This window comes from Chrysoperla carnea, chromosome 2 (assembly GCF_905475395.1).
Source record: "Chrysoperla carnea chromosome 2, inChrCarn1.1, whole genome shotgun sequence".
NCBI classification, from domain to species: Eukaryota; Metazoa; Arthropoda; class Insecta; order Neuroptera; family Chrysopidae; genus Chrysoperla; species Chrysoperla carnea.
Window position 1 is genome coordinate 7945726 of NC_058338.1, and position 25557 is coordinate 7971282.

The 25557-nt window shown below is 29.1% G+C and overlaps 1 protein-coding gene across 1 annotated transcript in view; it reads right to left on the reverse strand.

The window, feature by feature from the left end:
* The window catches only part of LOC123291410 (nose resistant to fluoxetine protein 6-like), a 55863-nt gene extending 52304 nt beyond the window's left edge, over positions 1 to 3559 (reverse strand). Inside the window, exon 1 of the mRNA XM_044871685.1 lies at positions 3394 to 3559. Within this exon, the coding sequence (XP_044727620.1) occupies positions 3394 to 3559 (166 nt within the window). The remainder of the gene's footprint in view (positions 1 to 3393) is intronic.
* Between the last annotated feature and the right edge of the window lie 21998 nt (positions 3560 to 25557).

A 25557-nucleotide genomic window follows, 5' to 3' on the forward strand; every position in this document is an offset into this window, starting at 1 on the left:
ATCCAATTTATTCTCTGTTTGCACAAAGCATATAGGTATGGATTATATCATTTATTTAAGAGCCTATATAAAGCCTGTTGTAATGGGTTGATTTTAGTTTATTAGTCGATTTGTTATAAATAAATAAAAATTATAAATAATAAACTTTTGTAATCAAGGAAACCAAGTTTTAATTTCAACCGGTAAATTTTGGAATACAGTCAAACCTGGATAAGTGAGAAAACTCTATAAGTGAGAGTAATAGCCAGGACCCGTCATTTTAAGCTCCCAAAACTTTTATTAGCGAGAAGCAGAAATCTCTGTAAGAGAGAGTCGTTTTTCTCTCATGGACCTCCGTAAGTGAGACTGCTACTTATCTATACCTCTATAAGCGACAGTCGAGCTTTATTTATTTATATTATTTAGGAGGAACTATAACTTATTAGACGGAACATCCGTACTTGCTGTGACTTGTTATTGGTGCGTAACTCTATAAGAGAGAAACGCTGCCCATGTACCTGAATTAGTGAGAAACTCGGGTTAGTGAGAAACCTCTATAAGCGAGAATGGGATTGTGCTTCCTTGAATTCTCGCTTATCCAGGTTTGACTGTATACCATTTCAAAAGAAATGAAATTCAACAACACAGAGATCGTTATAAATCTCATTGACGAGAAACTCAATTTCGTGCTGGCCCGATAAAAAACCATAAAAGAAAATAGAGAAGAGAATTTCCGAAAAACACAAAAAATTATAAATATTATCGAACATAATAAATGAGAACTCTTGGATATTTCGAAATAAATTTCGATTTTTACCCCAATTTCCTAGATCAGTTTTTTGTATTTTGTAAATACCTATTTCGACTACCAAGTAGTCATCATCAGTATGAATTAGCTGATCGTAATTGCTCTTATTATGTATGTTACTCGTTGCTAATTTGGTGGCGGACTGCACAATGATATTTTCGTGTACCCACAATTTATACTGTTCAAAATATCTGTCAAATTGTAGTGTCAGTGACGCCAGCTTATCAGTTTCCTTCAGTTGACTAGTGCTTGGATCAAGGATCATGGTCAAGCAATAATCAACTGAAGGAAACTGATTGGCTGACGTCACTGACACTACGTGTGAGCAAAATGCTCATAACAGGATCATTTTGCATACTTTTTTTTAGAATTTATAAGTTTTGTATTAATTTTTACCAATAAACTAGGGAACCGCTAAATTTCTCTAAAGGAACAATTCAATCTCTTTAAACATAAACTTGAGAAGGTAAGAAGTTCTATTTATTTGAATATATGATAATAAACTTTCGTGGAATTATTTACAGACTTTTTCTCATCTTCGATTGTAAAATTAATACGTATGTCAGAAAAATGTGTTCGTAAATAGTGGCGCTTTTTCTAAATAAAAATGACGTCAGCACAAAAATCTATAGCATTTATTTTATTTACAATCTGATGAAAGACCACTTAAATTTTATTGTTTAATAACTCAAATAATAATTGAATTGGTTGGTATATAAGAAAGTTTTTAGTATTGTTTTCGAAGGAAAGAATTACTAGAAATAACTGGATTATTTTATTTTGTATATAGCAGTGCAAAATTTAATTAACTTAAATCATCAATCAATCGTAAATCACTAATGATAATATGCAATACATTTTTCAGCATATCCCTAGACGGTATCCGTTGATTGGATGCGTGGCTTTTGAGATATAATCCAAAATTGGACATAAAGTGCGATTTTCTCAGAAACTCTGCATCCAATCGATACATATACCTGATTTTGGTATTTTGTGGGTCAAAATAACCTTATAAACAAAGTTTTATCGAAATCGGAAACAAAATATTTTTCCCGATTTTTTCGATTTTTTCTAAGGGGTACCCCTTAAAAAAATTTCAAAAAATCGAAAAATTTTTTTTACCTTCGATATCGATAAAATTTATTATATAAGGTAATTTTGACCCCAGAAATCCAAAAATAGGGTTTATTTAATGATTGGATGCGTGGCTTTTGAGATATAATCCAAAATTGGGCACAAAGAGCGATTTTCTCAGAAACTATGGATCTAATCGATACATACACCTGATTTTTGTATTTTGTGGGTCAAAATAACATTATAAACAAAGTTTTATCGAAATCGGATACAAAATATTTTTCTCGATTTTTTCGATTTTTTCTAAGGGGTACCCCTTAAAAAAATTTCAAAAAATCGAAAAATTTTTATTACCTTTGATATCGATAAAATTCATTATATAAGGTAATTTTGACCCCAGAAATCCAAAAATAGGGTTTATTTAATGATTGGACGCGTGCCTTCTGAGATATAACCCAAAATTGGACACAAAGAGCGATTTTCTCAGAAACTATGCATCCAATCGATACATACACCTGATTTTTGTATTTTGTGAGTCAAAATAACCTTATAAACAAAGTTTTATCGAAATCGGATACAAAATATTTTTCTCGATTTTTTCGATTTTTTCTAAGGGGTACCCCTTAAAAAAATTTCAAAAAATCGAAAAATTTTTATTACCTTTGATATCGATAAAATTCATTATATAAGGTAATTTTGACCCCAGAAATCCAAAAATAGGGTTTATTTAATGATTGGACGCGTGCCTTCTGAGATATAACCCAAAATTGGACACAAAGAGCGATTTTCTCAGAAACTATGCATCCAATCGATACATACACCTGATTTTTGTATTTTGTGAGTCAAAATAACCTTATAAACAAAGTTTTATCGAAATCGGATACAAAATATTTTTCTCGATTTTTTCGATTTTTTCTAAGGGGTACCCCTTAAGAAAATTTCAAAAATTCGAAAAATTTTTATTACCTTCGATATCAATAAAATTTATTATATAAGGTAATTTTGATCCAAAAAATCCAAAAATAGGGTTTATTTAATGATTGGACGCGTGCTTTTTGAGATATAACCCAAAATTGGACACAAAGAGCGATTTTCTCAGAAACTATGCATCCAATCGATACATACACCTGATTTTTGTATTTTTTGGATCAAAATTACCTTGTATACAGAGTTTTATCGAAATCAGAAACAAAATATTTTTCCCGATTTTTTCGATTTTTTAAAAATTGAGACCCACTTGACCTATTAAAATATTTTTCAAGTAAAAGTATTGGAGTCTTACTTTTAATACTCATTACATTAGATAAATACTGAAATAATACAATAAAACTCAATCGAAACTTAAAAGTTCAAAATATGATTCAAATTAATTCATGGTCAAAAATAAGACTCGATTCTGCAAGACTAAAACTAATAATGCAAGACTCAATCAGTCAACTATGGTCTTGCTCTATATCTTGGTTTCACTCATCACCACTTGCCTTGGTAAATTTAAACCACAAAAAACGTAACAAAAAAGAATTGTTACTTACTTTTGATTGCCCATGTAGTACCATTTTTTAAATTTGTTAAATATGTAACAATATCTTGATGACATGCAGGATTAGTATCCTCTAAATATTGTTCGGTCCAATCATGATGATCTAATAATTTACCAAACCATTTCATTACTGGTAAATCAATAATAGATGTATCCATTTTAAACTTATCCGTTGTAAAACTATATAATAATCCATTATTAATATTCTTTTGTTTAATACTTTTATCATTTTTAGTTAATTTTATAATCGATGAACTTGTTGTTGTCGTTGAAGTGCTTGTTGTTATATTTGTATAAATATTTTCATTAAATATATTCACTACATGTTCATTTGTTGACACACACTGTACATACGTCACAATACTAGATATTAATAATAATTTTATTATGATTGATATGATAATGAATATTTGATTAAATGTCCGATTATTATTTATATGTGAATACATCTTGAATTATTGATTTTTTGTTAATAAATTTTTGAATTAAAAATTAAATTATTGATGTCTGTTTTATTGCAGTAGGTTCATGATTTTTGAATTCCAAGTTTTGTAACTGAAAAAAAATAAAATTATTTTAATAAAATTTGTATAAACAAGCTCGAATTCTTCAGTTAATCATACTTATGTTTCTAATAGCGTAATGGAATAATTTTGACAGTCAAAATTGTTTTGCTTTTTCAAAAAGAAAAAGAATTAGCTTTTTCAAAATATATCTTAATGTAAACATATATACATATTTCTTCTTACCCACACATTCATATAAATGTTTCTATCTATACAAGATGGGCCATTTTAATATATTAAAGATAATAGTTCTTTTTGTAGTTAGCTACGGCTTTAATAGTCAATTGAGATCCTAAAAAGTAAAATAGTAAGAGATAGAATATGATTTTATATTAGAAAGTCGATCCTCATAAAAAAAATTAGCATTTTTTATTAAAAACATTTTTTGCGAAAATCGTAAGTTTTAGTAATAAATGCGACTTAAAAATGTGTTATTGCAAGGGCAAAAAGGCAAAGGAAAAAGTCAAATGACCTTGAAACTAGAATTTCAGGTCGAAGTCATGGACACAAATATTAGCTCTGAATATGGGGGGACGCGCGTAGGGCAGACGATCCGAATTGTAAAAAACGAAATTGCGATAGGTGAATTAACGCGAGAGCGCGTCAGATTAAAATACGGTGGGTTAATTATATGCTAAAAAAGTACTTTTCAATAATCTGATGATTTAACCGAGACGCAAAGAAATGGAAGGCTTGCAAAGTTTCGTTACCCGGAGTAACTCTAGCGCGATTAAAATTTTTTAGATGATTGAAATTTACATTTTTTAGTATGTGATTAGCCCACAATATCTTAATCTGGCGCGCTCGAGTTAATTCACCTGTCGCAATTTCGTTTTTATTAATCTGATCGCCTGCCCAGCGCGCAACCCCCATATTTAGGATTAATAGTTTGTGGAGGTACTAAGGAAGGTCCAAGAAAACCCCCATATATTAATCTGACACAATTTCCCTCTTGGGCTTCCCTACTAATATGGGTCAAACACATAATCCTCGTAATTGTATAGTCGCGGTAAAAATCATAAACCTAAGTCCACCTTCTTTCTCATGATTTATCTGATTACTTTCCACGTGAATAAAAAATATTTCATGCAGTTCATAATTTGAAAACTCAAAAAAAAAAACGCTAAAGGTAAAAATTAATTCAACCTCAATTTTTATTTTTCCGTTTATTTCATTTCATTCTATTTTTATTTAAAAAAAAAATATTCATAATTAATTATTGCGTGAAGTGTAGTAGTTAGTTATAAAACTTATTCACAATGAAATGGAAACCTTTTTTTTATATTATTTTGTTTTCATTTTTAATATTTACATAAAAAAATATTATTACCCATATTATGAATTTTTATGTAAAACTTTTAGGAACTAATAATTAAATACCAACAATTATAAATAATTAATCATATTCTGAATAAAATAAAAAATAAAAATAAAAGAAGTAAATAAATACAAAAAGTATTTATAATAATTAGCATAAAAAAGTATTCATAAACATGCAAAAAAAAAATAAAGTGTAAACGGAAATCGTATGAATATTTTATAATTAGTTTTTTATGATTAATTATCCATAACTTTTTTACAATTGAAATTTTACTTCGTTACGAATACATGTCGAAAAGTTTATTTAACGATTAGAGTTGAATATTGAAAAACTCACATAACTTCTGTTGAGCTCGTTAATAATAATTTACTTTCTTATCTTTTACTAAAAATATAAATTAAGAATTTGATTAGATCTTATGCCACTTTGTATCTTTGGTCGCTTGCCAGATTTTTGGAAAAACATTGGGGTGCGTTTGGTATTATTTTCATTTGTGTGTTAACTTTAACAATTTTCATACCATGTATATATGAAATATACTTAGTATGTTAAGTTTAGTCCCAAGTTTGTAACGCTTAAAAATAATGATGCTAGGAAAAAAATTTTGTCATAGGTGTTCATAAAATCACCTAATTAGTCCATTTCCGGTTGTCCGTCCGTCCCTCCGTCCGTTTGTGGACACGATAACTCTAAAACGAAAAAAGATATCGAGCTGAAATTTTTACAGCGTACTCAGGACGTAAAAAGTGAAGTCAAGTTCGTAAATGAGCATCATAGGTCAATTGGGTCTTGGGTCCGTAGGACCCAACTTGTAAACCGTTAGAGATAGAACAAAAGTTTAAATGTAAAAAATGTTCCTTATCAAAAATTAAACAACTTTTGTTTGAAACATTTCTTCGTAAACATCACTGTTTGTCCGTGAGGGCGCCAATTAGGCGGAAATTTTATAATATGTACTATACTTGATTATCAGTTATGTATGTGTCACATGTTTGTATGTGTAATGTGATAAAGAAATCAACACTGACTATGCATGGTATTTCAACAATTAACTTCGTCAATTGTTTATTTTCACTTGTTAACTTCAGATACAGAAGTTAAATTTTAATTCTAGTTTTTATGTACAGAATAAAAAAGTATTAAATATTTTGATTTCGTTACAATTACTTTATTAATTTCTCTAAATATTTTAGATTAAAGATCAATCAATCGTATACGCTGATCAAGTATTGCTAAATTTGTAGAAGATAATAAAAAAAAATCTATTAATTAGCTTTCATCTAGTATTTTATGGATTGTTGCCCAATGACACAAATAATTTATTATTAAATATATATAAAAATTTTATTAAAATCAATTTATCTCGTTTAATTATCTATGCTTCATTAACCCCAAAAATAAATTAATTTACAAATAAAATTACATTTATTAATAATAAAATACCAATATCAATCAAGTGACCGCATAAACGATTAAATATATGATTCTGTAGATTTTAATTTTTGTTTAAATCAGGAATCAATATTCTAATAATCAATGAAAATCATATTTCTTTTCAGTGGAAAATACACCATGGCGAACGATAGAGCACGGGACAACACCCTTTTTGTAAAATTATTAATACTTATTTGAAGCTTCGTGAGTGGCTTCATTTTGTAGCCTACCAAACTTACTCTCTATGAATTTTTTCAAAAGTGCTGGGTTTTCAAATGAGGACCATATACCGGTCTGAAAAAAACGTAGCAAGGAATTTATTGGAATCTATGACTACTTATAAAATTGCTAATTTTTGCTAAACGATTATTGACAAACTCTATTTATACTGTTTTTTTTTAGAATCAAGTTTATACGAGACGGATTCCTAAAATTACTAAACTAATACAATAATTGATTGATGTGTGTATCCTAAAACAGCTCAAACAACAATAGCCTCAATAAATAATAAAATAACAATATAAGTAAGACCTTCAAACGCATAGCATGTTTAAATTATAAATTTTATTTTGATATCTATTGAAATTATTGTGAATACTTAATGAAATTAAAAGTGTGTATTGTTAGTACAGTCATTTCGGGCTTACATCTCTTAAAAAATAATAACAACTTAATATTTTGACTGCAAATATCTGCAAAATTATTTTATTTAATAAATTTGATGAGTCCTGGGAAATATTTGGGATTATTAAGGATTTTTTTGGCTTCTGAGGGTAGTCCATTTTTATTTCTTTCATGTTGGTATCCTTGGCATTGTGAAAGTATGTGATACACCGCGACATTACTGAGTTGCAGTATGGGCATCGGTTTGGGTTTGTTTTTGTTTTGGCCCATGTTTGTATGTCGAATTCGTAGTCTAATGATGGTGAAATATTCTCGTCGGTCAAGAGTGTTTTTGTAAACAATGATTGCAAAATTGTTTTAAAAACTTGTATATAAAAGTCTTAAATATTAACTCACTGGCACAAAATTGCGTCAAAATAGAATCCTCAAAAAAGTGTCGTAATTTGAGATATCTGCATGTTCCCAAAAAAGAATCCAATCTTGATCGTATATAGCTCAATAGTTAGAACTTTCAATTCTTTGAAAATATAGTTCAAAAGTTACTATTATCCTAAACTGCTTTGCGTTAATGGTGGAAATGGTGGAAAATACAATAGCTATCAAATTAGATTTTTGGTCGGGCAAAGTAGTCTTTCTTTTCTTCATTATGGAGCTTTCACTTAAAAGCTCTCTCGAAATCTCTCGAAAACGTTGAGGTTAAGTAAGTAAGAATATCAAGGATAAAAAAATACTTAGAATCATTCAAATTTAAAATCCAATAGATTTTTTAAATGTTACATAAAAAGAACGTGGTGTCCGGAGGAAAGGTATTTCTGTCCTACTTTATGGGCGAAAATCGAAAGAGTACAAGTTTACATGTAAATAATTTTGTTGAATACCATAAAAATTTACTTGGCTAGATTATAGCCTTTTTGTATTTTTTGAGAATTTGGCAGTATAGGTATAATCTGTCTAACATGACTGTAGTATTTTTACTAGGTATAAGTGTGTATTCGTTGTCTATGATTACACAAATTATTACACTTTCTTTTATTTAACTGATTTTTTTTTTAGTTTATTTTATTTAATTTTTTTTATTTTGTAATGGTTAATTATTACAAAATCAACAAGCTAGGTACCTGTACTTTAGTACAATTATTTTATCTAATAGTATTATAGTAATTTTTACTTTTTATTTTTTTTAATTAGCATATATTATTGTATTATTTATATTTATCAAGTAAATAATAATAATTACTTATTAAATTGATATAATTGTATCGAATTACCAATAAAGTAATTATCTATTATTGTGAGCTTATTAAAATGCGTTTATTTATTATACAAAGCCGATAATTTTCGCTGCGGAACAAACGGGATTTAAATTACTTATTCTAGGGGATTGTAGCCTATTTCGTACCTGTGTTTAGTTTTCACTGAGTGGTGTTCTCATAATTAGTGTTTTCTATACGAAATCTAACGATCGATTCATTAACTGAATGATAAATCGGTCGTCTAGACAAAAAATTTTGCAGATTTTAACTCCGGAACTAAAAAAAGGGGTGTTTTAAGTTTGACCGCTATTTGTGTGTGTCTCTGTGTTTGTCTGTGGCATCGAAGCGCCTAAACGGATGAACCGATTTTAATTTTTTTGGTTTCACTTGAAAGGTAATTTAACGGAGAGTGTTCTTAACTATATTTCATGTGCGAGCTTAGTGTTTTGTACCCGAAAAAACTAAAAAAAGGCGATGATCTTCAAAATCGAGAGTGAACAATATGTTCATTATGGGAGTGCTGACGGGCTAAACAAAAGATAGGGAATATTTATGAAATTTAAATTTGGTTCAAATATTTTTCTTCCGTAACTTTAATGACTGGACATTTCAACTAAACCATTATTTTAGTAATTAATATCTTTTTAATTATTTAAAATTAATTAATAAGAGTACAAATTCAGTGAGGGCATTTAAAAATTTCTAACACGGAAATTCAAATTTTTATACGATCGTGACATCATAGTACGGGTTTGTCAAATTTGTTGACATACTGTATGATATTAATTACTTACATTTTATATGGTGTTTCATTAAATTATACTATTCTACGGCTTTTTATTAGAAAACTTAATAATAACGAGTGTAAATTCTGTGTTGTAAATTTTTTTTTTTTAAGTGTAAATTATACATTGAACTGTCACCAATTGACAGATCACGTACTTATACGTCATCAACAGAAAGCGCCAAAAAACTGCGTTTAAATATCTCAAAATTATAATGTATTTTAAATATTTTTTTACACTTAAATACAGCATTTTTAAGCAATATTTATATTTTTTACTTTGTTATAACGGTGTAAACAATGAATTAAAAATATAAAAAAAAATACATGAATTCCCTATGGTCAATAAAAATGGTCATTTCAGACTCAGTTGTAAATAAACATGCATACTATTAATAATAAATATCTTAACTCATCACATAATCATTGTGAAACTATTAGACACTTCCTCATTTCTATAACTTTTGCAAAAGTACGGAAAAAAACAGCAACAACCTAGTAATTTAAAAATATCAGCACATTTTTTTTATAAACATATATATTTTGTCTTTATGGATTTCCAATAGACAAAACTATTGCGAAAAAAAAATTACAAGAACTTCTATTCATAATAACATATCAAATCATTCACATACGTTCTTGTGAAAGTAACACACAAAAAAAATCAAAAAAATTTCAAAAACTAAATAAAAAATTTCAAAATATGAAATTAAAAACAAAATGAAAATATATAATACAAAACCATTTCACAAGACCCCAAACGTAATGTTTTAAAGTTTTTTAATAAATTGATGCAATCAAAAAAAAAAAAAAATCAAATTGAAAATTAAAAAAAATATTACGATATTTTATTTTTAATTAAAAATTGTAATAATAAACTGTCCATATATTTATTACCCTTCCCAATTAATTCATATACAGAGTGTCCTTTTTTTTTAAACTGACAAATGCTTGAAATAAATTTTTATCGAGGAAAATGCTTTAAGTGGTAAATTTTAGTTTCAAGGCACATATCTTATATCGGCATCGAATATCTAAGTTTTCAGCTCCAACTAAAACTTCACTCTGATTAACGCTGAAATCTGAAAACGCTTTAAATTAGAAAGTTGTTCTTTATAAACACGCAAACATTTTTTGTTTGAAACATTGTTTTGTAAACCGAATAGTTTAGACAGTAATTGATAGCAAAAATCTAGCATTTTGTGTGTTTGTTCATTTAATTTCAATAAAAATGGTCTTTACCGAAAACTATTTTTACCAGATTTATAGGAATTTTTTTCAAAGAGTGCTTATATTTCGCAGAAGCAATTATACGAAATAAGAATTTTGATAGGAAAAAGCAATTTTGGGTAAAACTTTCCAGTCTATTAGTGCCTAAACTGTACGATTTGTGGACAAAAAAAGTTTCGAACAAAAAATGTTACTTTTTAATCAATTACAACTTTCTTATTTAAAGTTTTCATCTATCGATTATCAATTATCGAGTAGAATGAGCTTTTCATTGATCTCGAAAACCCAAGTCAAGTTTAATGTCTGTGTAAGATGGGCGTCTACACACTCTACATTTATCGCTTGAAACATTTTTATCAATAAAAGTTATTTTTACAGTTTCAAGCATATGTCAGGTTAGGTTATATTGGCTGTTCACGAAGGACACACTTAGACTATAGAGCCCATTGTGATACCATATATGTGTTTTTACCACCTTTTCCACTGATCATTTCATTTATCAGCTCCTTAATTTCGGACGCTGAGTGCACCTCCTTCATGCATATACCATGCACTACACCAGCCCATTACAACTATTAATTAAATTAATTTTGTTGCGTTGGCGGGAATCGAATACGCTACCCTAAGTATACCGCGGATGGAATTGGTTACGCCTTAACCAACTGAGCTAACAAGGCGACCTAACCTAACCTAACATATGTCAACTTAAAAAAGAAGAAGGACACTCTGTATAAACGTGTATGAGTACCAAACATACACGTGATACCTTCTCAAATATTTTTACAATGATTTCAAAATGTTTCAAATGTGTAATCAATACTATTAAATACCGACAGACAGACAGACAGACAGACAGACACAAAACAAATATGTACCAAGTATTATTATTATTATTATTGTTGTTGTTGTTGTTGTTGTAATATTATAAATAGGTATTTATTTATATATGATCGAATTTTAATATGTAATTTATATGTGAAATGTGTCCTAAACTGAATATACTAAAGTGTTCTATTTAAGGATGTACGAACGCCAGAGCAACGTTGGATAAAAGGCTTGATTTTTATTTATATGTAGTTGGACTAAGTCTAAATCAATCCTGGAAATCTGGGGGGGGGGGTTAATTGTCCGATTATTTAAATAAATAAATGACTTCAAAATTGGGCATATTATTTAACATTGGTCTTATAGGAAAACTGTAGATGGATGATATGCTTTCATAAATTTCTTCAAAACTTATTCGTAGAAATTTAAAAAAAACTATTCAAATTAAATTTAAAACGTTATTACTTTAAAAAACAAAATTTTTTTTGCATAACGTTTAGCTTTAATTTTTTTTCTTTAATTTTTCCCATTTTTTTAAGCTATAGTTTCTAAAAAAATTAATTTTTTTGTCAGAAGTATGTCTGATAACCTTTGTTGAACAGATGTCCACAAATTGTATCACCTTCACTTGTTTCATATTATTTTATTTATTTTTTAATTGATTTTCCAATTGTTTAAGGACAAAAACTGCGGGTAAAAGCTAGTTTTAATATTCAATGAATATACGATCAATCAATTAATTTAAATTTGGTTCAAATATTTTTCTTCCATAACTTTAATGACTGGACATTTCAAATAAGCCATTATTTTATTAATTAATATATTTTTAATTACTTAAAATTAAGTAATAAAAGTATAAATTCAGTGAGAGAAATTCAAATTTCTAAAACGGAAAATTCAAAATTTAAAACGGGCGTGACGTCACAGTATGTGGGTTATCAAACTTGTTGACATACTGTATGGTATTAATTACTTATATTTTGTATGGTATTACATTGAGTTATATTATTCTGCGGCCAGAACTGCGTTTAAATATCTCAAAATTACAATGTATTTTAAATATTTTTTTACACTTAATTACAGTATTTTTTAACAGTATTTATATTTTTTACTATTTTTAACGGTGTAAACACTGACTTCCTTATTATTGAATATCAAAATTATTGATCCAGCTGCCATAGTATCTATCCACCACGATTTGTTATTAAATAATTTTATGAATAATAATTAATTTGTAGTGTGCATACATGCGTATATACATACAAACTACAAAATTACATACCTGCCTTATATTACTAACTACATACAGGTATTATATTAATCAGGTACAGGAACATAGTATTACGTATTTTAATTATTAAAATATGCAAACCATCCGTAAAATTTGGAAATAATTACTTCATTTCCAGCAAAATGAAAATTATTCAATATTTTCAAAATTACACAAATATTTTATCGAAAAATTTTTGAAATTACATATATAATACACATTCTTTTTTGTGTTGTTTACTTTTAATCATGTATACGATATTTATTTACATCAAAGTCTCTCGAGTATAATTGACGATTTTAATATGATACATATAGCGTAAACTAAATATTGACAAATATCTTGTCTATTAAAAAAATACACTCGAACTCGTAATCCCTAATTATAGACAAAGAGGAAGAGACTTAAAAGCGATGTCATTATTGAGTATCGCAATAGAGATAACATAGAAAACTTTAACGCGTCACCCATCAGCACTTTGATCACGCTCGATTTAAAACATAAATAACTTTTATTTTTCATATGGTAAACGTGGTTGAAACTTTCATATCATAATTTTCACCCTCAAACATCATTAGAATTACAAAGTTAAAAAATATTTAGCGCGTGAAAAGTTTTACGCATGTGCAGAACGCGTGAGCAAATCTCTCATCACGCGACTAAAGATTACCGAATGGTTGGTGCAAGTGCTGGCGGGTTAACTAAAATGTCAATTAGGTCAAGGAAAGCTGAATTATTGAAACAATTGCAATGATGCTTACGCCACTGATAAATTTTATTACTTTTTTTGGCCCTTTTCAAAATAGGTAAGCTGTGAGCTTTGTAAGTTAATTAAGTATTAATAATGAAATACAGAATGCCTTGAAAGGTTCCAATTTTAACAACTGTGTACCGAACAAAATAGATTATCAATTTAAATATTACATAAACAAACAAAATTCATAAATAAATAAGTCAATGTTGACTAATAAACAAAAATAAAAATTCGTTGACTTAAAAAAAAATTGCATATTATGCCTGGAGAATACAGGGTGTCACGCGTAAATCGATGGACAGTTTTAATTCGAAAGTGCCTTATATATGTTTTTCCAAAACCCAATAGACAAAAAAAACCCATTTAATTGTTTTGCCATGTTGTTGTTATGGTGGCATTTGGTTGATTAATGATTAAGATTAATTTTATGGCTGCGATTACAAATCAAGAAGCTGCCTAAATTCACGTCATTTGGTAAAATAGGGTAATTTTCCTAAAGATAATGCAGAACGACCTCTCGTAAAAAAAGAACTTTCCGGCAAAGAAGCTATTCTTAAGTTCTTCTAGTAGTGTACGAAGAAAACTTTTTAGTTCATAGAAAATTAAATTACTTTACTCAACAATGTCTTTATTGGTTAAATTCAATAGTGCCCATAGCTCCTGAACTATGTGGATTTGAGCAGAAGTATATAAGACAGTTTTCGACTTAAAATTGTTCAAAGCACACGCTCTTAGTCAATGTCCATCGAGTCACGAAACATTCCAGTTGGTAAAGTCACTTGGACATGAAGGAAGCCGGCAAAAAATCAATTCTCTTTAATTAATTATTACATTCTTTATGCACATTTGATCGAAAACGCTCATAAAATTTATGAAAAATTTACAGGAAAAGTTGTCAACCCTAGTAGTTCAGTTGGTTAAGGCGTAATAAATTCTTCTCGCGATATTCCTAGGGTAGCGGGTTCGATTCCTACCGTCATAACAAAAATTAATTCAATTAAAACTTGCGATGGGCTGGTGTAGTGCATGAAGGAGGTGCAATCAGCCACTGAAAAGTAATTGAGGAGCTGATAAATGAAATTATCAGTGGAAATGGTGGTAAAACACATATATGGTATCACAATAAGCTCTATAGGTAGCCAATATAACCTAACCTAACCTACAGGAAAAGTTTCACAGCTTGAATGTTTTAAATCAGGACGTTTCGAGTCGGACATCCTATATATTAATTTTATTTATTACAATTTTTATGCACATTCGACCAAATTAAAACATTTATAAAATTTATGAATAATTTAAATTTTAGCATTACATACAACATTAAAGCATTTTTCGTATTCATTTCCCTAATGTATTCCATAAAATAAAAAAAGCTTTTTTTTTAATAATTCCATAAAAGTTTATTTTTATTTATTTTTAGCAGTTTGTTGCATTGTTATTAAAATGCCTTCTTCCGGTGTTTAATTTTTAGATTTATGGAGAGCGAAAACTGATTCTAGATAGCAAGTGCTTAGATTTTTAGTCAAATAAATAACGAATTTCGCTTGTTTAACCAATTACAAATACTTTAGGTATGGATTTGGTAACAGACGTATGCCAGTGAATTTTTGAGTTCAAAAATGACGTACAATTTGAGAAATTTTCAAAAATACAAAAATTGATATGTCGAGTTCTAGTGGGCCTATTGGGACGAATCTTGGCTTATTTTAAAGCTTATTGAAAATGCATTAATTTTGTTTCGATCCCACGTTAGGGGGCGTTGTAATTTTTTTTTTGAAAAATCTCCAAAATATTGATTTTGCAATAACTGCCAAACAAGTTAATAATACTTCGTACTTCGTTCATACTTCGATCTAAGGGGGTTCATTTTGTTTGCTAATCCCTTAAGTTGTCAGCGGTGGCCCATCAATTTTGATAAACAAACAGGTATATTAGTAAAAAAAAAAAAAAAAATCGAAAAAAATTTCATAAATAGTGCAATAAAAAGTTCTACCTTTTCATACTATTACTAAACATCCCATTCCCAACAACATATTCCCAACATTCCCGAGAAAAAAATTGGTCAATTTGAAACTTCAAACTGCTTCTTACTAGAGAACAGGTAAAGATACAATTTTATCTTACCAGCGAAAATCAATAGTTTTCCCACAAAACCGCTTTCTTTTTCAAAAGTTTTCAAAAAGTCACCAAAAAAGATCGTTCCGGGCCGATTTTCTTGCAACTTTTTTGAATTTTGGTTTTTGATAACATAATGAACACATCCCCTATGATATTTCAAAAAATTTGTCATCCAAATTGGCCTCAATAGGCAAGAATCGGCAGTGTTTCATATGAAATATCTGCCTAAAAAGTATCTTATTTCACGCTGTTACGAAACTATATCCGTTAATTTTTATTTCATCAAAAATGCGGTATTTTGGTTAATCTCAAGGGCACGTACCTAAGCCAAATAAATTTGTGTAAACAGTCAAATTTCATTTAAAGTCAATAAAAAATATATAATTTTAAAATAAACAAATAATTATTGTCATTGTAAGTGATGGTTTTTATTATTTGTTTAAACAATTAGAGAAATTCAAAAAAATAAATTTTTAAATGAAAAATAAAAATTAAAACCACTAAAAAAAATACATATTATTGTTTTAATACACGTAGATATTAATTTAAATACAATTATTTAAGAGAATTTTTAATTACTTTCTTCTTTCATCTTTACCAACTAATTAGTTAGATAGGAGGTAGATCGTATTAAAAAAATTAATAATTTTTTGAGGATGAATCATCACGATCAGTAAAGAGAAAATAATTTTACAACTTTATGCAATTTAGTAAAAATAAGTGAGAACAAACAATTGAATGAGTTAATTGTTGAAATACCATGTATAGGCAGTGTTGATTACTCTGTCACAATTACATAGACATACATGTCACACATATATAACTGATATGCCCATATAATACATACTATATACAATTTACGCCTAGTTTGCGTCCTCACGGGTAAACAGTGATGTTTACGAAAAAATGTTTCAAACAAAAGTTGTTTATTTATTATTATAAGGAATATTTTTTACATTTAAACTTTTGTTCTATCTCTAACGGTTTACAAGATGAGTCCTACGGACCCAAGAACCAATTGACCTATGTTGCTCATTTACGAAATCGATCTTTCCTTTTACGTCCTAAGCACGCTGTAAAAATTTCAACTTGATATCTTTTTTCGTTTTTGATTTATCATGTTTACAAACAGACCGACAGACAGACAACCGGAAATAGACTAATTAGGTGATTTTATGAACACCTATACCAAAATTTGGGACTAAACATAATATACCTTGATATATGGAATAAAAGGTTTACTTTTGTCATAAATTTTTATACAATTTGAAAGAGTTTTTTACTAATTTTAGTCTCAAGTTTGTAACGCTTAGAAATATTAATGATATGTACAAGATTTAGGTATGTACATACAGGTGTTCATAAAAGTATCTAATTAGTCAGTTTCCGTCTGTCCATCCGTAATTAGGGTATCAGAAAAGAAACCAGATATCAATCTGAAATTTAAAGCGTGATCAGGACGTAAAAAGTAAGTTTCAGCTCATTAATGAACAACATATATCAATAATTTGGTCTTGGATCTTGGATCTTGGATCTTGTAAACCAAAAGAAATACAAATGTAAACAACTTTTGTTTGAAATATTTTTTCGTAAACATCTTTGTTTAGCCGTGAAGCGCAAATTAGGCTAGAACATTATTTTCCATTTTCTCCTAAACTTTACTAGATAGAAGGTTAAAAATTTGCTTCTAGCATCAAATATTTCTATTAATTTAAATTTCATAGCAAACATAATTTAAAAACGCAATCCGTGTTGGTTAGCCTACAGAAAAATACGAGGGGGTAGACATGCTCATCGGTGTAGTATTTTTGCCCAACAAAATATTTTATTTACGTAATCATGCTTATTTGAAAAAGCAACACTTTCGAAAAGAGTCGAAGATAGAAAGATTGGTAGACTCGCTAAAAGCAATCCACTCACGTAGTTTCAAGTATGTATTATTTATTTCACAAAAAAGTGCTATCTCGCCAACTAACAGTTTCATATTCGTAAATTTTTTTTAAAAATTATTTTATAATAAAGCCTGCGGTGATTCACAATAATTTTTGTTGAAGTTAAATAAGAAAGCTTTCACTGAGATAGCAATAATAATATTAACATAACATTTATTACTTAATTTATTTGCAATGACAAGTTTCACTTTTATAAGTCACACAAAAAAATGTCTTTTTTTCTCTTTAATCTTAAAATATTCAAATCTATGTCAATTCTAAACACTGAATACGTAAAATAAAACCATTCGCGTGCAAATATAATGCACGAAAACAGCGATTTTAATTAATATTCGAAAAAAAATTAGTTTACAGTATTTTAATTTAAGTCTAGAAATTTAAATTCAGGTACAAGGTGTATCGGAACAGTGAATTATAAAACAAGCGCAAAAAAATAGATTGATTAAAAAAAATTATTTTATCGTAAAAAAGCGTGCTTTTTTAAAGCTTTTTCTAGTTAATGGGGTCTTTTAAGATTAAGCCCGGTAATGAGGACGCAAATTTAAAAATTATTTATTTTCAATTTTGATGGTAAATTTTTTTATAACTTGACAATATAAGACCGAAAAGTAAGAATAAAATTTTCTTTAATTATTCAGCATGTCGATATTTCAAAAACCAAGGCAGATATCGAAAAATTGAATTTAATTTAATTCATCAAGATATAATAAAATTTATCACGGTTGGAAATAAGATAAACATAATTTAAACCCTAAATCTAGCCTGCTCGTACATTCTTTATATGGATGGGAGCACTTCAATTTAAAAGTTTTCTTTTTTTTTTTTGAGATTTCACCATGAGACCAATGTATTTTATACCGATTTTCAATAATTTTAGCTAACCAAAGCTTATATTTAAATCACATGTTCTTTGAGTAAAAGTCTATCTATAAAAAAATTTCGAGCCTTCAACTCTAACATCCTTGTCATGCTCATGCATCCTTAATAAAAGTATGTTTGTACTTATCGCGTTCGAAATTTTATCAGCGTATATATGTACTACTGTGCCCAAAAAATAAGGTGACAATGTATTTATTTTGAAAATTCTTTATTTATTATTCTTCCAAATCAATTTCATCCCCTTCACAGCAATCCCCTCCCGATGCAATGCACCAACGGATTTTCCAATCTTCGAAACACTGGTTGTAGTCACTTTCCGGGATTGCCTTCAGTTCCATCTTCGCTGCGGCTTGAATCTCTTCTATTGTATCAAAACGGTGTCCTCGGAGAGGTCTTTCGAGCTTGCTGAACAGTCAGAAGTCTCACGGCGCCAGATCAGGTGAATACGGTGGGTGCGGAACGATATGGGTTGAGTTTTTCACGAAATTATCACGAATTATGAGTGCAGTATGGGATGGTTCAGTATCGTGGTGTATAAACCATGAATTGTCTTTCCACAATTCCAGCCTTTTTAGGCGGATAGCGTTACGCAAATGACGCATAACGTTCAAATAATATTCCTTGTTGACTGTTTGGCCGGGCGGAAGGAATTCGTAATGTACAACAAACGCGCACAGTTTAAATTCAAATGTCACCTTATTTTTTTGGACACAGTATTATATCTCTTTGATCATCGGTAAATATTTTTGTTTAAAGAATCTCTCTTGAATATTTTCGCTATATCAATGATACACCCTATATAAAAATTAATTAATTTTTTTTTTTAATTTTACTTTTAAAAGATCATTGACATTTACAGCAGTATGAGATAAATAATAAATTTAAATACATTTATCTAAGGTTTTATTAGTTGTATGTTAAAATTCGTGTATTTTTATTAATGAAAAAATATGAAAGAATTTCTTGGGTAACTTTCATTATTGTAAAATTTTACTACTTAAATTTACTCTCTGTTGTGAGATAAAACCTTCTTGAAGTACAAGGCCAAAAAATATTTAAATAGATTTTAGGATTCCGTACCCAAACAGAATAAAGACGGTGCAAAAGAAGCAAGGAAGGTATAATATTGTTCATTAATGAATAAATTGATATAGGTGTAAAGAAATATTTTCTGTAAGGGTTAGCCTGATTGGTATTACTACGGTCGGGCCTTTTTTAGTTACTTAAAATTTTCAAACAACCATCTGAACCACATACATTAACGTTGCAGTGTTCACATATTAAGTAAGTATTTATTAAGAATTTTTTCCTAAAATAAATGCTTCAGGTTCTATTTAAAATAATAATGAAATAAAATTACATTTATCAAAAATAATTAATATAAGTAATTTATAAATAGCAAATTATTATTTTTTTTATTTTGCAAATTATATGGTTAATTAACGACACATAATTTACTACAAGGAAAAGTACATTTTTATAAAAAGGTCATTGATATCTAGAAACATAGAATTTTCTTATATTCATTGTATTCGTTTTGTTTCTCAAGACTATACGTGATATCTGTATCGATATCTATAAATCTTGTCTCGTCTCTTTCGATCACAAAAATTATCAATTTGAAAGTTGTGCTCTTCTGTAGTCTTGAAACTAAACCTGGAAAGTTACTAAGAAGATGATACGCAAGCAACTACAGCTTTTTGTCAAAAGATGCCTGCGGAGACTCCTGTAAATATGGTAACCTGAAACTATCTCCAATACTGAGTAATCTATCTAAAGCAAATGGCGAGGGTCCACCATCCTAAAGGACCACACCTACGTTGCTCGACAGAGCTTGGAATTTGAACTCCCAAGGATAGAGATGCAGAATTCAGAGAGGCCAAGAGAGACCAAGGGAGATGGATACTGGAGAAGGAGATTCGGAAAGTTTCAGAACTCCTGATCATGTCCCACCCAAGAATTCCGAAGAATTAAGCAGTATTTTATGAATCTCTCATTAATATTCCTATTATCTACTGCTACAGTTTTGGGACACTCATATAGGTTAGTTTAGGTTAGAGTGACTGTACTGGGGTGATACAAGCTTAGACCATAGGGTCCGTTGTGATGCCCAAAAGAGTTGGCCTATCCCCGGCTACTACTCCATGAACCATTTGGAGCTTTTTAAGAACAGCAGGAGAGCTTTGATGTCGACGGACTTTAGGTTGGAGAGTTCGTCAAAGAAATGCTGGCTCAAGTAAGTCCATCTCCTCATGAAAAGAACTGGGTAGTGACAGAGAAGATGAGACATTGTCTCCTTCTCACCACCACTCATATAACCCTCATATAACCTATACCAAATTTTAATTTTGCTAACGATATACAGCTAGTGAGACACTAAGCAAATATCACTAATCCAGCATAAATATTTATGGAAAAACGGGGAAAAAACCGAATAAAAAATGATCAAAATGTTTATTCTAACGCAGAAGTTTTATTGCAACTATAAAATATTATATTATTTATGAGTTCGAAAAAAGTCTTCTATATATAAAAAAAAATTGTTCTCCTTTGAATTAAAATATATGTGAAAAAATGAATGACGTTGTAAAAATTTATTTGCTGTACCTTCAATAAAATTTTCATGACATAATCGTAAAAAATAGGTTTATTATACAATTTTTTGAACATAAAATACACATTTATAACGGTTCATATACTATAACAACGTAACTGAAAATAATTATGTTTGGCTAGTTAAAATCTTGTTATATTATTTAATCAATAGATAATAAATAAACTTTCAAGAAAAAAATGCAAGGGAGTTGTGCTTTTATCGAGAATAAATTCTGCTATTATTACTCGACTGCGCCAGAAGGAGGGTTATGTTTTCTTTGATGTATGTATCTTTCTTTCTTGTAGTGTTTCACATACGTTAGGTCGGGGTAGGTTAGGTTAAACCGTAATTAGATAAAATATTAACTAATAAAATGTTAAATAGGCAACACCATATAGAAAATTTTCGAAAGTGTTTGCCCTATTTTTTTTCCGATAATGTTTCACATGACCACTCTGGTTGAGGCTATTTGCAAATTTTCCACTCGCAATCTTCAATAGTTTTGGAGAAAATGGACACCAAAGTTTTGTCTTCACGGTTTGCGTCCACACGGGTAAAGAATTATGTTTAAAAAAAATGTTTCAAACAAAAGTTGTTTATTTTTTTATAAGAAACATTTTGTACATTTAACCTGTGTTCTATCTCTAACGATTTCCAAGATAGGTACTACGGACCTTAGACACCCAATTGACCTATTTTGTACATTTACGAATTCAAACTTTCTTTTTACGACCTTAACACGCTATAAAAATTGCAGCTTGATTTCTCTTTTTGTTTTTGAGTTATCGTGATCACGGACGGATTGTCAACCAGAAATGGACTTATTAGGTGATTTTATAAACACTTATACCAAAATTTTGTTTGTATCATAATTATTCTAAGCGTAACAAACTTGGGACTGAAATTAGTATACTTTGATATATACAGTAGAATCTCGATAAGTTAAAGTCCAAGGGAAACACAAAATATTTTAAGTTATAGAGGTTTTAAGTTATCAAGTGTCTATGTTAGGTAAAGGTTAATATAGAGGTATGTACATGTTTCTATGTAGTTACTGAGGGCCTATACAGAGATTATTTATTTAAGTTATAGAGGTTGCGTCTTTTAGTTATAGAGGTTTTGGGCTCTGATGGGAAGGGAACATAGTATTTTTTGAAGTAACAGAGGTTTTTATGTTACCGAGGTTTAAGTTATCGAGATTCTACTGTATTTCATATATACTGGGTATCAAAATACACCGGAATTGATAACTACCTACTTGGATTTTTTCTCAGTAAAAATTTACATAATTCATTTTTCTAATTTACTCGCTATATGTTTTCAAGTTCCATTTGAACTTTTATCTATTTTTCGTCTTTCGATTAGAGTCAAAACATGGTGGAAGCATTGTAAAATTATGTTAAATACAAGCTTTTATTGCACTAAAAATTAAATAAGAACATACGGACTCAAAAAAGCTTATAAAAAATATTAAAAATTACCTTTAAACTGCATAAAACAGTCGGAGAACAATCCAAAACACTTAAAAAAAATTATAAAATAGGTAATAAAAATTCACTTTCAATTTCACTTCCACATAAAACTCAATAAAACAAATAATAAATCAAAGACCGATTAATGTTTGATTGTATATGTATGTTTTATAAAATCACTTTCTCACAAATTCATTTGAACACATCAAAATCATCATCTTTTACAATCAAATAATTCAAGAATTAACCAGAGAGGTAGATTCGATTGATTCTGTCTACACGATCAAAAATATAGAATTGAACTAACGGCAAAAAAAACAATACTTTTGATTGATAAAATATTTATATAAATTAAAAAGAGCATTATATAGCTCCCACTTTTTAACATTTATATGTTTGAAAACCACCACAGTTTTTAATGGTTCTCCTTCCCCCGATTTTATCCATCCTTCCTTCATCGAGTTGTCACAAGAATAAGAAGTATTATGGTGTATATATGTGTAAAGGTATAGATTAAAATTTACCAACCAACACGATCGTGGTAATTGAAGAAAGATTTTTTTTTTTAAAGAATTATTTTATTTTATATTAAGAAGAAAGAAATGGTCAATTTTACTTTCTAAATTAAATATATTAACATTACCGTTGAGAAATACATGTTACATGCAGGTATTACGTATTGTTAGGTTCAATCAAATTGAACGAATGTATAAAATCAAATCCCGGCGAGAGGGTGGGGAGAAGGGAGGAAGGAACCCCTCAGGTTCGAACTCTGGAAACAAGCTCGTAAATCGGAGGAACGAAGAATTTTTTGTTTGTTTTTGGACTATAAAAAAAATTAACCGGCTAAGTGGCTGAACGAGAAAAAGCGCAATTACCTTTACCTGTTTGACTATTTAGACTCGGACGTTGTGGGTTCGACTTCAAGTAAATAATCGGGCGGTAAATTGATCATACTGCTGTCGCTTGGATAGAAACAATGTAACCGGAAAAAGAAACTTGTGTATACAAAATTAAAGCTAAATCGGTTGAAAATATCTGCTTCAAAATTGAGTTGCAAGATTGCATCTATATTCAGGGTGCTTTGTTAAGTTGGCATATGCTCGAAACTCGAAAAATAACTTTTCTCGATAAAGATGCAAAATATGTTGGGTGTGTAGGCGGACATCTTACGCAGACATTAAACTTGACCTAAGTTTCCAAGCTCAATGAAAGGTAAACTCTACTCCATAACTCGTAATCGGATAGAACACTTTAAATAAGAACGGTGTTATTGATTAAAAAAAGTAACATTTTTTGAAAACCGCATAGTTTAGGCAAAAACGAACTGAAAAGTTTTTCCCTAAATTGTTTCTTTCGTATCAAAATTGTTATTTCATATAATTGTTTCTGCAAAATCTAGGCACTCTTCGAAAAAAGATTTCCAGTAAATCAAATTAAAGTGGTTTGTTTTTCTATAAAGATCATTTTTCTTCAAATTGAATGAACAAACGGACTCAAAAGCTAGATTTTTGCTATTAATTTAACTGTCTAAACTATTCGGTTATTAAAAAAAATATCTGCGTATTTATTGAGAGGCTGAGTGCAACTCCTTTTTACATAAACCATGCGCTATACCAGCCCATCACAACCATTATTTAAATTAACTTTATGTTTTGACGGCAGAAATCGAACCCGCAACAGTATGCATACCGCGTTCGAAATTGGTTACGCTTATACCAACTAGCCCTAACTAGCCCTCCAAACGAGCTACTAGGGTTAACCTGAAGGGGATATATTTTAACCAAATGCATAAACCCTCAGAAATGCTAAGCTTAATTTGGATAAAAATTTCAAGTTTGATCATTTTATATTCAATTAGATTGTACCTACACTTACATCTACAATAACAATAATAATAATAATTTTTATTATTATTATATTTATTTGTATTATTGTGATAAAACGGAAATGATTACCTTTTTTAGATAATCAGTAAATAGTTGTTATAACGTGATTTTGACCATAAACTTCGTGATTACAATTATACATACACATAAACAAAAAAAATCTTGCAAGTCGTCTTCTAATAATATTGACATAATAATCATTTTATATGCAGTTTTCACACGATTTTAAAATATTTTTTTTATATTTTATGAATTATCATTTTCACCGGATATTGTAGATTTCGTTTATGGAAAACTTCATTTCAATTTCTATTCCCATTTTGGCAAAAATAATCAATATAATGTTATTGTATCAAGCCAGAAAAAAAAATGTAACTGTTCTTTCTCAAATTTTAGGATTTTGGAGCTTTTTTAAAAACTGTTTGAGGCAAAAATTGGTATATAGGGTTGCCTATTTTAATCTAGTAAAGCTCGCTTGTAGTTAACCAATCAAAAAATAGCTTAAACAAAATTTTCATGGAAGGCATCATGTTCTGACATCAGATTGGACCTAGTTTATCTGGTTTCTTTATTCAATCGGCCTGATCTGCCACTTTCACAGCAATATACCCATCTATCTTAAAACGGGAAGCATACATCCCCAAAGTTTAACCAAAAATTATCAATTTCATTAAAAAAATTTGACGAAAGTTAAAGAAAAGAAGAAAATAGGTGCTAAGAACATGACTAAAGCTTTAAAAATATCGAAAAAAGCGTGTTCACGTGCTTTGACGGACTCTTTACGCAACGCAACGTATAGAAACATTGATTTATAGGGAGGCGCAAAAATTGATTTAATGAATTATTAATTTTTTTAGCATTAGTTAGTCTGTCAGCACTCGCGTTATTAAAAACATAAATAACTCTTATTCATCAAATACTGTGCTTGAAACTTTTCTTCGAAATCTTCCTCGAAAATTTTTTTCTATTATCGAATTGTCAATTTTTCAGATTATTTCAACATATCTAAAATAATTTCGGTAATTTTTGGGCCTGTTCGTGTACTTTCGTTTGGTATAGAAATATTATTAATCATCATTAATTAGTCAAGAGCATTGACGCGAGTGCTGACGGGTTTAAAAAAATATCAGAGTAAAAGTAAGTGGTAAACCAATTATCAATTTTATCTGTGAGATAGCCTACGTTAAAA